The 13,418-nt window shown below is 42.7% G+C and overlaps 1 protein-coding gene across 1 annotated transcript in view; it reads left to right on the top strand.

Annotated features, from left to right (window-relative positions):
* The window catches only part of BARX2 (BARX homeobox 2), a 54,088-nt gene extending 41,847 nt beyond the window's left edge, over window positions 1-12,241 (top strand). The window contains exons 3-4 of the mRNA XM_044281748.1: window positions 3,312-3,396; window positions 5,509-12,241. Coding sequence (XP_044137683.1) covers window positions 3,312-3,396; window positions 5,509-5,808 — 385 coding nt within the window. The 3' untranslated portion in view covers window positions 5,809-12,241. The remainder of the gene's footprint in view (window positions 1-3,311; window positions 3,397-5,508) is intronic.
* Window positions 12,242-13,418: the final 1,177 nt, after the last annotated feature.

Genomic DNA, 13,418 nt, shown 5'->3' with positions numbered 1-13,418 from the left:
GGGGTTGGGGTTCACTCCTGGGCTCTGGTCTGGGCTATTGTTCTCTTATGCTACATTTTGCACTTATCATTCATTGGTGTTTGTTTTGTCCTTACCAAGGTATATGGGTTAGCATTCCAACTTATCAGGTTAATTCCTGTTGGGATTTTTTCTCTGCAAGGTTACAGTAGCTACTGGTATTGCTACTTATGGGACTTGTGCAATATTATTTGTAGCTAGATGGGTACATAGGTGCACTTTATAAGATTTTAGGTGATATGTGTATAATAATTACTGGCACAGCATACCCTATGTAGATGTGACAATGCGGCCTTGAATGATTAGGGTGAACTAATACTGTCATAGTACCTTCATGTATTGCTGCTAATTATTTTATTCTGTGATATGTTGTATTATTTGTTCTACTAATACATTTTTGTGTAATATCATATATGCGTTTTTAATTAGATAAAAAAAATGCCAGCGCTTATTATTACAGGTTAAAAATAAAAAATAAAATATATATATATGACAGATCCAAATTCATGTGTGTAAGGACACTAAATAAAGGGTTAATTTGTAGAGTAGCATAAGTCAAGGCAAGTTTTTATTGTGCAAATGAGAATACCATGCCTCTACTACAGTCAGGTCCATAAATATTGGGACATCAACACAATTCTAACATTTTTGGCACTATACACCACAACAATGGATTTGAAACAAACAAGATGTGCTTTATCTGCAGACTGTCAGCTTTAATTTGAGGGTATTTACATCCAAATCAGGTGAATGGTGTAGGAATTACAACCGTTTGCATATGTGCCTCCCACTTGTTAAGGGACCAAAAGTAATGGGACAATTGTCTTCTCAGCTGTTCCATGGCCAGGTGTGTGTTATTCCCTCATTATCCCAATTACAATGAGCAGATAAAAGGTCCAGAGTTCATTTCAAGTGTGCTATTTGCATTTGGAATCTGTTGCTGTCAACTCTCAAGATGAGATCCAAAGAGCTGTCACTATCAGTGAAGAAAGCCATCATTAGGCTGAAAAAACACAACAAACCCATCAGAGAGATAGCAAAAACATTGGGCATGACCAAAACAACTGTTTGGAACATTCTTAAAAAGAAGGACCGCAACAGTGAGCTCAGCAACACCAAAAGACCCTGAAGACCAAGCAAAACAACTGTGGTGGATGACCGAAGAATTCTTTCCCTGGTGAAGAAAACACCCTTCACAACAGTTGGCCAGATCAAGAACAATCTCCAGGAGCTACGTGTATGTGTGTCAAAGTCAACAATCAAGAAAAGACTTCACCAGAGTGAATACAGAGGGTTCACCACAAGATATAAACCATTGGTGAGCCTCAAAAACAGGAAGGCCAGATTAGAGTTCACCAAACGACATCTAAAAAAGCCTTCACAGTTCTGGAACAACATCCTATGGACAGATGAGACCAAGATCAACTTGTACCGGAGTGATGGGAAGAGAAGAGTATGGAGAAGGAAAGGAACTGCTCATCATCCTAAGCATACCACCTCATCAGTGAAGCATGGTGGTGGTAGTGTCATGGTGTGGGCATGTATGGCTGCCAATGGAACTGGTTCTCTTGTATGTATTGATGAGGTGACTGCTGACAAAAGCAGCAGGATGAATTCTGAAGTATTTCGGGCAATATTATCTGCTCATATTCAGCCAAATGCTTCAGAACTTATTGTACGGCGCTCCACAGTGCAAATGGACAATGACCTAAAGCATACTGCAAAAGCAACCAAAGAGTTTTTTAAGGGAAAGACGTGGAATGTTATGCAATGGCCAAGTCAATCACCTAACCTGAATCCGATTGAGCATGCATTTCACTTACTGAAGACAAAACTGAAGGGAAAATGCCCCAAGAACAAGCAGGAACTGAAGACAGTAGCAGTAGTGGCCTGGCAGGGCATCACCAGGGATGAAACCCAGCGTCTGGTGATGTCTATGCGTTCCAGACTTCAGGCTGTAAATGACTGCAAAGGATTTGCAACCAAGTATTTAAAAGTGAAAGTTTGATTTATGATTATTATTCTGTCCCATTACTTTTGGTCCCTTAACATGTCGGAGGCACATATGCAAACTGTTGTAATTCCTACACCGTTCACCTGATTTGCATGTAAATACCCTCACATTAAAGCTGACAGTCTGCCGTTAAAGCACATCTTGTTCGTTTCATTTCAAATCCATTGTGATGGTGTATAGAGCCAAAAATGTTAGAATTGTGTCGGTGTTCTAATACTTATTGTTATCCTTGTATTATACAGTACTTCTGTTCTCTTATGGGCACATGCGAGCCTCAGGAACCAGGGCCCACGAGCAACTGCAACATCTGCATCTCCTATACCTGCACCATGATGGCCTAATGTGCACACCTTGAGGTGCTAAGAGGTCACACTTTTTGCATTACAGCAGTCTGAAAAGTATGGTCATAAAATATAAACTTGACAAGAGACAAATACACAAGACTAGACAGTAATGTTACACTACGCAGAAGTTCAAAGGCTTCTCCCACCAGATAAGCGGCTGTGCAGTTCTACCAGCTTGAATGTCAGCACTCGAAAACCAGGACAATCCTCCTTCCCGAGCAGCAGGCATCCTGTGACTATAAATGATCCTATTCACTTTCATTTCAGGCTGTTTAAAGAAACCCAATTTCTTTGGTCTGTTCACATTCCCTGCCAACCTAACTACACTCCAGCTGTTTGCGGCTTAAACGGTTCCCCAGCTGCACGGTGATGTCAGCCTGCAGCATGGCCAAATCCCGTATACAGCTCTGGCATCTGAGTTGGCACAATTATTCAGTATGGAAGATCAATCGGTCTGCCTGTTACCCACATGCCCAAGATCAGAAGCATTTGCACAAATAGAGGAACCACTGTAGACTATGGAGACATTTATTATGGTGAATTTCAAGCTCCTGTACGATGAAACATCAGATGAAATGCTTCAGTAACAGTAAACCCCATCAGATCCAACAAATATATTATTACAAGTACATTCTGGCTCTCAGCTCAGGAAAGTTTTGTCCCTTAGATTTTGTTATGTGTAATACCACCGTACAGTGCTAAAAACAATCATATACAGTGGACACATAATTCTGCCATATACTGCCATTGGCTGTCAGGATATGCAACAACAGCTACACCAGTTGCAGACGACAAACCTATGTAATAGTACCATACAGTGCAAACATAATGATGTCATACAGTGTCAAAATAACAGTGCTATATAGTGTTAGCCATAATGCTTGCTAATGGAGGCCTGCTGCATTAAAATTCACCCAGTCTGCTTTATTTTTCAGGCTAGATTTGGCTCAGTCATTGGGATTGACACAGCTACAGGTTAAGACGTGGTACCAGAATCGAAGAATGAAGTGGAAAAAAATTGTAAGTCTAGTTTATGGGGATTACTATAGCTGCCATATATGTAATGCTTTATCTTATGATAGTACCAATAACTGGCAAATCTACAGAATAGAAAAGATCAGATACAATCCATAAAACCCTTTGAGTCATTAATAAAAGTAATCATTAAAAATATTTGGATTTTGATATTTCACTCTAAAATTGTTTCATTTATTGTAAGAAACAAGTGTATAAAATTGGTTATATTTAGAGACATCAGTGGGATCCCAATCTGTAAGAAGGCTCCTACCTGTGACCCATTTACAATACTGCTGTGTTCGTATATGGTGCCAGAGCCCATATAGAATCTGCATGTCTGCACTCCCTGTTGCCATGCCTCTGGTTATACCTGTGCTTAAAGGGAATTTGTTGCCTACTGAAAGCCCTATTAAGTACGGTAATATATGAACAGTACACTTGCCACTGACCGCTGATCAGTAATTCATATGTTGATACTCATCCCTGGAACCGGACCTGGAATGCAATTAGATGACTTTTCCTGCAGTCCTCTCTATGTGTGCACGCTCATGAGGCCTCTCAATGCATTCAAGGGCCAGTTTGCAGGGGAACAGGGGGGAGTATCGACATACAAATTACTGGTCCAAGGTCAGCAGCAAGTGTTCTTTACATGTATTACTGTTCTTAAAGGATCCCATGATTAATGTAAAAAATTAAATCAGACATCATATGGTATATGGCAGTCATTTTCTAACAAAGCTAGAACTATTGAAGTTCTTTAAATGGTTCCAGAGCTCTCCCCATTTATTACTCCAATTGCTCTGCTAGATTTATTTCAAGATGGCAGTCCTTTGTCAGGGTGTGTGTCCTTTCTGCTGTTGCTCTGTCAATATCACTGTTCAGAAAGTGTGTCCTTTCTGCTGCAGCTCTGTCCTTGTAACCGTCACAGCTTCTAACAGAAAATATGGTTGGAGGCAGCTGAAAGATGGAACTGAGCATGTGCGTCCACCTCAGCGAGGTGGACAGAGAGATGAGAAAAAGAACAAACAGCAGGTGGTGCTTTACAGATACATTTTACTGAATAAGGCCTCATGCAAACAACCGTGTCCGTTTTGCGGTCTGCAAATTGCAGATGAGCAAAAGATGGTTGCTGGCTGTGTGCAAAATGCGGAACGGAACGTCCTGCCCTCAATTTTTGGCGGGACCACGGAATGGACGTGCAGATGCGGACAACACGCGGAGTGCTGTCCACATCTTTTGCGGCCCCATTGAAGTGAATAGGTCCTCATCTGATCTGCAAAAACCATGTGTGCATGAGCCCCATACGTTTGACTACATGAAATTACAAAAATTCAGATCCATGGGCTGGTTTGAAAAATGTACAATATTTTTGGTGGGACAGCACTTTTAATAGGGCTTGTAGGAGGTGATATATTTACTGATGCAGTATAAGATGCAGAGAGGCCTGATCAAAGTCGTCTTCAGCTCCACAGCAATTCTTCTTTAAAATGGGGAATCTCAGAGACTTTGGTGGCCAGGAAAGTGCTTCCTGAAAAGTGCCATTGAGAAGGCTGTGGTTTATAGTTAATGTATTCTTGGCAACCAGACTGAATTAGGTGGAGGAGCTTTTTAATTAATATAGCCTGATGAAAGCAGAAGCTCAATCATACAAAGAACAAACTATTCCTAGATAATTATTTAATATATATATATATTTTTATTATATTAAAGTATTTATTATTTTAATTATTTGTTGAAAGAATTTTTCTCAAGATGGCAAGATTAAAGTTCAATTGGCCAAAGTAGGTATTATTTGGTTATCTGGTCCATGTAACCAGGTCAGTTTCCCCATAATTAAATTTATTAGTGCCCCACAGTCATCAGTTCATATAATCTTTAGAGAAATAAGAACCACAGATTTTACCTGCCCATACAAAATGTTATTACAGGCCAATGGTCTCCTAAGAATGAATTACACGAATGAGCACCTGTGACCTACTGATACTCCTCACACGGTCAGTATAAATAATGGCCATACCTAAAAGACAATAGCTATGAACCATCGCACTGTTGTGTTGTAAGCAAATGCCCAACTGAATCCTAATACGTGAAAAAAAATCCTTTACTTTTCCATAGGTTCTCAAGGGTGGACAAGAGGCACCTACCAAGCCAAAGGGACGTCCAAAGAAAAATTCTATCCCAACTTCAGAGGAAATCGAGGCAGAGGAGAAATTGAAAAGACTGGCCCAAGAGGCTCAGCTTGAGGCAGTAAATGCTGAAGAGGAGCAAGAAAGGGCACTGGGAGAAGATAAGGACAAACAACCACTGGAAGGAAATGAACAAGAGGAAGGCAAAAAACTGGAATCAGGATCGCCTCCTGCCACATCTACTTCACAGCTGAACATCTCAACAAATGACAGAGGCGTCTCCAGCTAAAAACCAAAAGACAAAATGTGTTCATAAAGAAAGTGCGCCAAGCTGCACCCACAGTCTCTGGGGGTTATCTGCTGTGTGCTCATCCTATGTGCAGACCCCAACCCTAAAGGGAATCTTCTCTCCAAGACCTTTTATCTAGAAGAGAAAAGGTTAAAGCCACATGGAGGAGGGAAGAGAATGGAGGATCTCCGTGACTAATGGGGTCTGTACAGACAAGACTGGGAATTTTTGCTGTGTTTGGAAAAGAATTGGACAGTGTATATATAGTGTTCTTTATTATTGTGCCAGAAACTGCAGTGGAAAGGGTGAAAAAAGCCAAAGCTAAAGGGAAAGAAGTTGTTTTCCCAGTGTAACTTACTTGAGAATGCTTTCACATTAAGTGCCTTTTTGCATGTTAAATCTTGTAAAACAATCTTTATGTGTTAATTCAGGGCCGCAGTCATTTAATCTCTTCTCTCTTCAGAACTAGGGCTTAAGTTCCATAACAGGCTGATATTTAGGTCTCAGGGAGGAACGAATCGACTTCGGATGAGACATCCAAAGTCGATTCGCATAAAACTTCATTTCAATACTGTACGGATCGAGCGCTCTGTACAGTATTAAAATGTATTGGCTCCCATGGGCCGAAGGTAATACTTTGCCAAGTCTCGCGAGACTTCGCTTAATAACTTCATAAATTGATTTCTACAGTAAAAAACAATTTCCCGAACTCGGGTTCGGTTCTAAGTGGTACCTCCGTACAGTATTGAAACAAAGTTTTATGCGAATCGACTTCGGATGTTTCATCCCTAGTCTCAGTACCAGCGGGGAGTCACGCCAGGTCATGACGAGAGCATGGCTCCAAACAAATAGATCTCTCATCTATGTTGCAGAAGGTTACCTTGTGTCTCGCCTATCATATTGAATGGGATACTGCTATAGAGATCATGTGTATAAGGCCTTTTTCCCACGTGGTCGTGCTGCGCATCCGGCCGTTCCGCAAAAAGATAGGACATGTTCTCTCATTTTTCGGAATGGAAGTACGGGACGAAACCCCACGGAGCCACTCCGTAGTGCTTCCTTAGGGTTCCGTTCCTCGCCATTCCGCATCCCCGGATTTGCGGACCCATTGAAGTGAATGGATCCGCAATACACGGGCGCGGATGCGCACACGCCCGTGGGAAAGAGGCCTAAAGCATACAACGATGGAAGTAGCCGTCACCAAAGACTCAATGTCAGCTGTAACATAGACAAAGTTACTACAGCAAACAGTTCTCGGGTCAGCGGCAACCAGTGTACAATGTGTATTCTGCCCTCAGGTTAAATAGTAACTGCGCTTTCATAAAACCTTTTATGTCATAGTGCTGAGACCCCGCCATCACTGAAATGAAGAGGCAGAAACATTCAGCCAGCCGCTGCTCCCCATTAGCTGTGATCTGCTGTCCCTTTTATCTGAAGATACGCTCTAGGGGGAGATTGATCAAAACTGGTGTAAGGCCCCATTCACACGACTGTATTTCTGGTCTGCATCCCATCCGCATTTTTTGTGGATAGGATGCGGTCCCTATACCGAATGTCCGTTCCGCAGCCCCGCAAAAAAGATAGAACATGTCCTATTCTTGTCTGATTCGTGGACAAGGAAAGGCATTGTTATAATTGATCCGCCCAAAAAAAACAATCAGATTCCACCTTACATTTTCCTAGGAAGCTCAGAAAAATGAATGGTAGAATGTAATTGATTGCTATTGGTGACTAAGCCAGTTTTCCTTTACACCAGTTTTGATAAATCTCCCCCATGGACTTCTATGTATCCGATTTCTGCTAGCAAGGAGAGCCGATCACAGCTGAAGGGAAGCCACGGTTAGCCTACTATTTCTGCAATCGGTGGTGGTCTCAGCACTATAACATGAAAAGTTTTATAAAAGTGCGGTTAAACTTCTCAATAAATTATAATTAAACGTTAAATGACTTAGGACAGATCATGTAATCTCTATTAATGTACAGAATATAACTCCAATGCATAAAATGTGATCATCATATAATGAAAAACATCCTATAGATGGTGTAAGCTTAGACGTACGGTCTAGACCTGACCAGATCTATCACGGGGGCTCAGGTTGGATGATAATTCTGGTGCACGGATAGACAGCTTTATGCCAACTATTGGTTGGCTTCCTTTGAGATGCGATTTTACTCCAGAACTGTGGCACAATTTTGACACATCTCAGGCCACACCCTTGCCCACCAAGCCACGCCCTTTCTGTTAAGCCACATCCCTTTCAATGAGTCTAAGAAAAAAATAATAGAAAACCTAGTTGTGTCTCCTCTTTTTTAGACAAATTCTAGGTGCAGAAACTTTAGTAAATCTGGACTATGTTGTGTTAGTTCAAAATGCTTGCTGTCCGTGAATGGGATCATTCCTGTTTACATCTAGAGGTCGATTATCGGTACAGTCCTGTGATTCTTACAGATGACAGTATAGCTGCATTGTTTCCAGTCTAGACAATCCAGAGTGAGATAAGCAGCCGGGACTTGAGTCTTTTGCAACCCTCAACACAGAGATAATGGGGGTTATTTACGAAGACTGATGTTCCCTACACCAGCCTTGATCCCTTGTGTGCTTATTGAGAGGCAGATGCTGTGGCCCATCTCTGGCCTCCATGCACCAGACACTCAAAATCTATGCCAGCAAGTGGCTGGCATAGACATTAGCTATGATTTATCCTAACAGCAGACATGTTGAAAATAGGAAAACATTAAAATACAAAGCAGCACATTTTCATTAAATTCCCTACACCAGAAAACTGCCTACAAAAAGTCACTTAATTTGGCAAAAGATGCTCCTTGTAGAAAAATTTGCCACTGTTTGGGGCGTTGACACTTTTCAAAAAAGTGGGGGCTTGTGGTAGGGAGTGCTTGGTCTAGGGAGCCTAGCACATTTATTATAATTACGCCCGAAAACTGACATAATTCAAACCTAGATGGCGTAGAGTTAAGTTCTGGCAACCCAAGATGTCCTCCTAATAACTGTGCCACATCTGAGGTCAGCGGGCCACAGATTAAGACTTCTATCTTAATAAATGTTCCCCAAGTCTATTACAAAGCTGCAGAGATTTTCATCATACACCTTATTTACAGATGTAGAAATCCCATCTGCCTTACTATGTGTAGTAGCCACCTCCATGAACACGGGGGCGTGCAAGAGCTAAACCCAGCCTGACTATTCCCCCACAATATCTTCTCAGGAATGGCTTGCGTGGCTGATTCACTTTATGTGCCTTTCTATATTTCACGTTAAAATGAAGCCAAAGAGTGACCAGTAGTGCTAAATATTACAGTCAACCACAAGTACCAGCTTTACCATCTTCTGCTGCCCATAGAAGATGATTTAGGGTGATGATTTTTAAAGAGCGTTTGCTAGCTCATCGGGTGATCAGTGGCCCCTTTACACAGGGCAGTTATCAGGAATGAGTGTTTCTAGAAATGCTCCCACCCAATAATTGCCCCAATCGTTGACTTGTATAAAGTGCTTTTACCCAGCCGAATGCATCTTCATGAAATTATTTTTATATAACATGTAGTAATCTATCACATGGGGTCTTTCAGGAACATCGAAAGTTCTTACACTTCCTAATTTACTTTGTATTTCAGTTCCTCGCCATTCCCAGGTTTTCTGCTTACTGTGAATTAAAACCCTGTTTACCGTATATCCAAAAGCTCATGCAACTGCGGAGCTTGTAATAAGAGACAGCTCAGACACATTGTAATGAGCTATACAGGTGACGCAGACATTGTCAGAAAGTTGCTAAACTTTTCTTTATGCAATGACTGAGCTTAAAGGGGGTATTCTGGTTTCTAAAGGTTATCCCCTATCCACAGTATGGGGATAACTAACTGATCAATGATGAGACTCCCACCAGAAGAACAGAGGTACCCCCATTCATTCTCTATGGGACTGCCAGAAATAAGCAAGTGCTGTGCTCAGCTATTTCATACAGTCCCATAGGGTATGAATGGAGTGGCAAGGTACAGGCCCCTGTTCTTGAGATCACTGGGGGTCCTAGTCGTCAGATCCCCACCAATTATTCATTATCCTGTCCTATGGAGTGAATAGGAGATAACTTTTAGTAATTGGAATACCCCTTTAAAGGCTGGTCCAGAAGGCTGTATTTTTTAGCCGTGCGCTATCCGTATGCTCAATGAATTGCACACAGACAGCATACAGACCAACAGCAATCAATAGTGCAATTCACACCTGGCTTTTTCTGCACAAACCCTTGGGGCATGGACCACTTTGGTCCGGGCCTCACAAAACATAGACCTGGAGACCATTGGAGCCAACTCTCTCCAACAGTTCCTAGGTCCATGTGCAACGCTGACATAGGGACCTAACTCGGGGGTGACATGGACAAATTTGAATAAGGCCATCAGTTTTCCGTCTTAATTACGTAAAACTGGAAAACCCCAAAAATAGTTATGTTATTGTCAGCATTAAAGGGGTTTTCCCATATATTTTTCTTGATGACCTATCCTCAGGATAGGTGATAAATATCAGCCGGGTGTCAGACACCAACACAGCCTTTACCTGCTCGCCATTGCAGTTGTGAGCAGGTGTAATTAAACCTAAGCTTTCTCATTCACTTCTATGGGACGGCTCGTTCCTATACAAGTGTATAGAAACGAGCCGTCCTATTGAAGTGAATAGGACATCTTCTTGTAATTACACCTGCATGTGATACAGAGCTCCAAATCCCATGCATAGATATAAGATTTATACGATAAAATTCTGTCAGTTTTTAGAGGTCTCTAGTCTAATTCTCTCCAGGTCATTATCTATTCAAGGGGGTAAATGATGAGTAACAAATGCCAAACACAGTCAGCATCATACATTTCAGGTAACAGTGATGTCATGTCTATGGCCGCATTACGCAGAAATCACTTCCTGGCAAACAATATGCCAGTTCCTAGACTGTGAGCAAATATCTAACCTCCAGGTATCTCGTAATCCACATCGTACGGAAGATTTTTATTTCTCTTTCATTGTTGTAAAATTATCTTACAATTTTGTTTTTTTTAAAACACTTTAGAGATGGGTCTCATCGAAGCACATGTTTGATGGTGAAGCCATATGTGCAGATCACTGGTCATCTGAGAATAGCTCCCTCTAGAATGGGTATGAATGGAGCCATGCAGAACTCGCTGTACATGTTACATGATTACACTTTTGGAACTCCTATGCAACACTGACTTGGTGTAAGATTTATAATAAAGTATCTATTTTTAAAGAAAATCTAGACGTGAAATATGAAAATATTTGTTGTGGTTTTTTTTTATCACTCTGGACGAGCACATTGATGTTAGTGAATAAGTGATCAACGTTGTGATTTATATTTGTTTAAGGGAATATTTTAGCAGTTATGACCATGCTAAACTGCTGACAGCACTAGGTAGGTGTTTTGGAGAGCAGGACAAACATACCTTCTATGAAGCTTTTATTATTAGGAGCTGTGTGAATATGAACATTTATTCTGCCAGATTCTGCTCCTGAAAGTGACCAAGAAGCGGGGCTTCACTGTGAGATGCTCTCTGCATAGCGCTGCTTCACAGCCCTTCCCTTTTGCGATTGACAGCTGTAGCATCCAACCAGGAGACCTCTACAGCTGTTACTCAGAGAAGATGGGAAGGTGATGTAAAGAAGTCAATGTAGAGAGCAATGCACTTCACAGTGATGCTGTGCCTCCAGGACCCTTGTAGGAGCAGTACCTGTGCAGTGACCAGGTGGATCACTGCTAAAAGTTAATTGCGTAAAGAGTTAAATGTAATTTAATGCTGAAAGCACTCTTTATGCACTATGTATTCCAGGCGGTTGTGTTTGGATGAAAACCAGTTAATACTGGCAGTCTTAGTTCGGTTGTCCTGGAGAATGACTGGTCCAGCCTCCTCTGGTTAGTGAGTCTGAGTTGAGCAAGACTGCTGTCAAGTAGGCCCAAAGTGAAGCCTCATTCAGGTAACTGAACAGCTGCCAGAGAACAACTTAACTGAGAGAAACTTTCCCCTGAGGGAAAGCGAACAGACATCCACAGAAGGTTTTGAACCATTAAGGAGTGCACTTAATACAGGCAGTAAGTAATGCTCGTTTATGGCAAAAGACCTTACTGCTGTACAAAGGGTATATTACTTCTGCTCCGGCCACAATTTTGAGATAAACTGGCCATCTGCAGATAGAGCTAATGAGAGCAAACCTGCATGTCTGTGGTTATTTGGGAAGATTGCAAGGTGTGTTTAGAGTAAGACTCAGGGAGAAATACTACTACTTACCACTATAATTGCTACTGCCTTTACAGCTATGGGGCAAAGCAAACTCTGTGAAATACCTGAGAATTGTGCCTGATATATGCTTGTACTGCATCACTCATCATCCACAATAAAGACACTGTTCTTTGTTATCACTAAACTGGGCTGGGTCATTGACTTCATTAACCTATCACCAGCCCTACACCTGTACTTCTGCCTTACGCCCTTCCAACTGATCACTATGAAGGGCATCCCAACTACCACCAGGCAGTAATCCCCAAAAGGCCCAGGGTGTACCCAAACAGAAGAAAAGGCTCACCCCCCCCCCCCCCCTTCCCCAGTCACTGCACAGCCCCAGGGAGCAGTAGAGTGAGAGGATAGCCACCGGGAACCACTAGTAATCCTATCTGTGCCACTGCTACCACTCCCATCTTTCTCCTAGCACTCCCCCTGCAGGTTGCTGCCTGAGAGCCAGCCCAGGAGGTTGTGGATATGACACTGTCACCCCAACTACCATCAGGAAGGAACTCCAGAACCAGGGAATGCCCTGAGGGAAGAAAGGGTGCACCCTTCTTTCACTGCATGGCCCAAGGGGGGGCAAAAGTGTGAACTGCTGTGATTGACCGCTATAGCCAGAGTCACTACCATCTTGTTCTATGTCTCGCTACAGGGGCAATAAAGGCTGGAGCACTACAAGGGCATATTACAGGCTAGAGGTCTACAGGGGATGCATTACAGGCTTGAACACTACAGGAATGCATTATAGGCTGGAGCACTACCGGGAAGGGGGGGGGGGGGGATTTCAGACTGGAGCACTACAGGGGGTGCATTACAGGCTAGAGCACTAAAGGTGGGCATTACAGTCTGGTGCTACTATAAGGTGGGCACTACAGGCTGGAGCACTACAGGGAGGGCATTACAAAGTGGGGCTCCTACAGGGTGGACATCACAAGCTGGATCATTACAGAGGGACATTAAAGGCTGGAGCACTGCAGGGGGTGCATTACAGGCTGGTGCACTACAGGGGGGATATGCAGGCTGGAGCACTACAGAGGAGCATTCAAGGCTGGAGCACTACAGGGGGCACATTACAGGCTGGATCACTACACCCCCCCCCCATTTGTCACATACCCCCCCCCTTTTGTTCAACCCTGAGGGGATGGATACACGCCAGACAATGCATCCGGGACAGGGCATCCACGTTTCCCTGCAACTGGCCTGCTCTGTGTTCTACCGAGAAATTAACGTTCTGCAGAGACAAAAACCATCTGGTGACACATGCATTCCTGTCTTTGACCTGACTCATCCACTTGAGAGGGGAGTGGTCGGTCACAAGG

Source organism: Bufo gargarizans, chromosome 2 (assembly GCF_014858855.1).
Source record: "Bufo gargarizans isolate SCDJY-AF-19 chromosome 2, ASM1485885v1, whole genome shotgun sequence".
NCBI lineage: Eukaryota > Metazoa > Chordata > Amphibia > Anura > Bufonidae > Bufo > Bufo gargarizans.
Note: the sequence above shows the minus strand (reverse complement) of the source record. Positions and strands in the feature narration are given on the sequence as shown.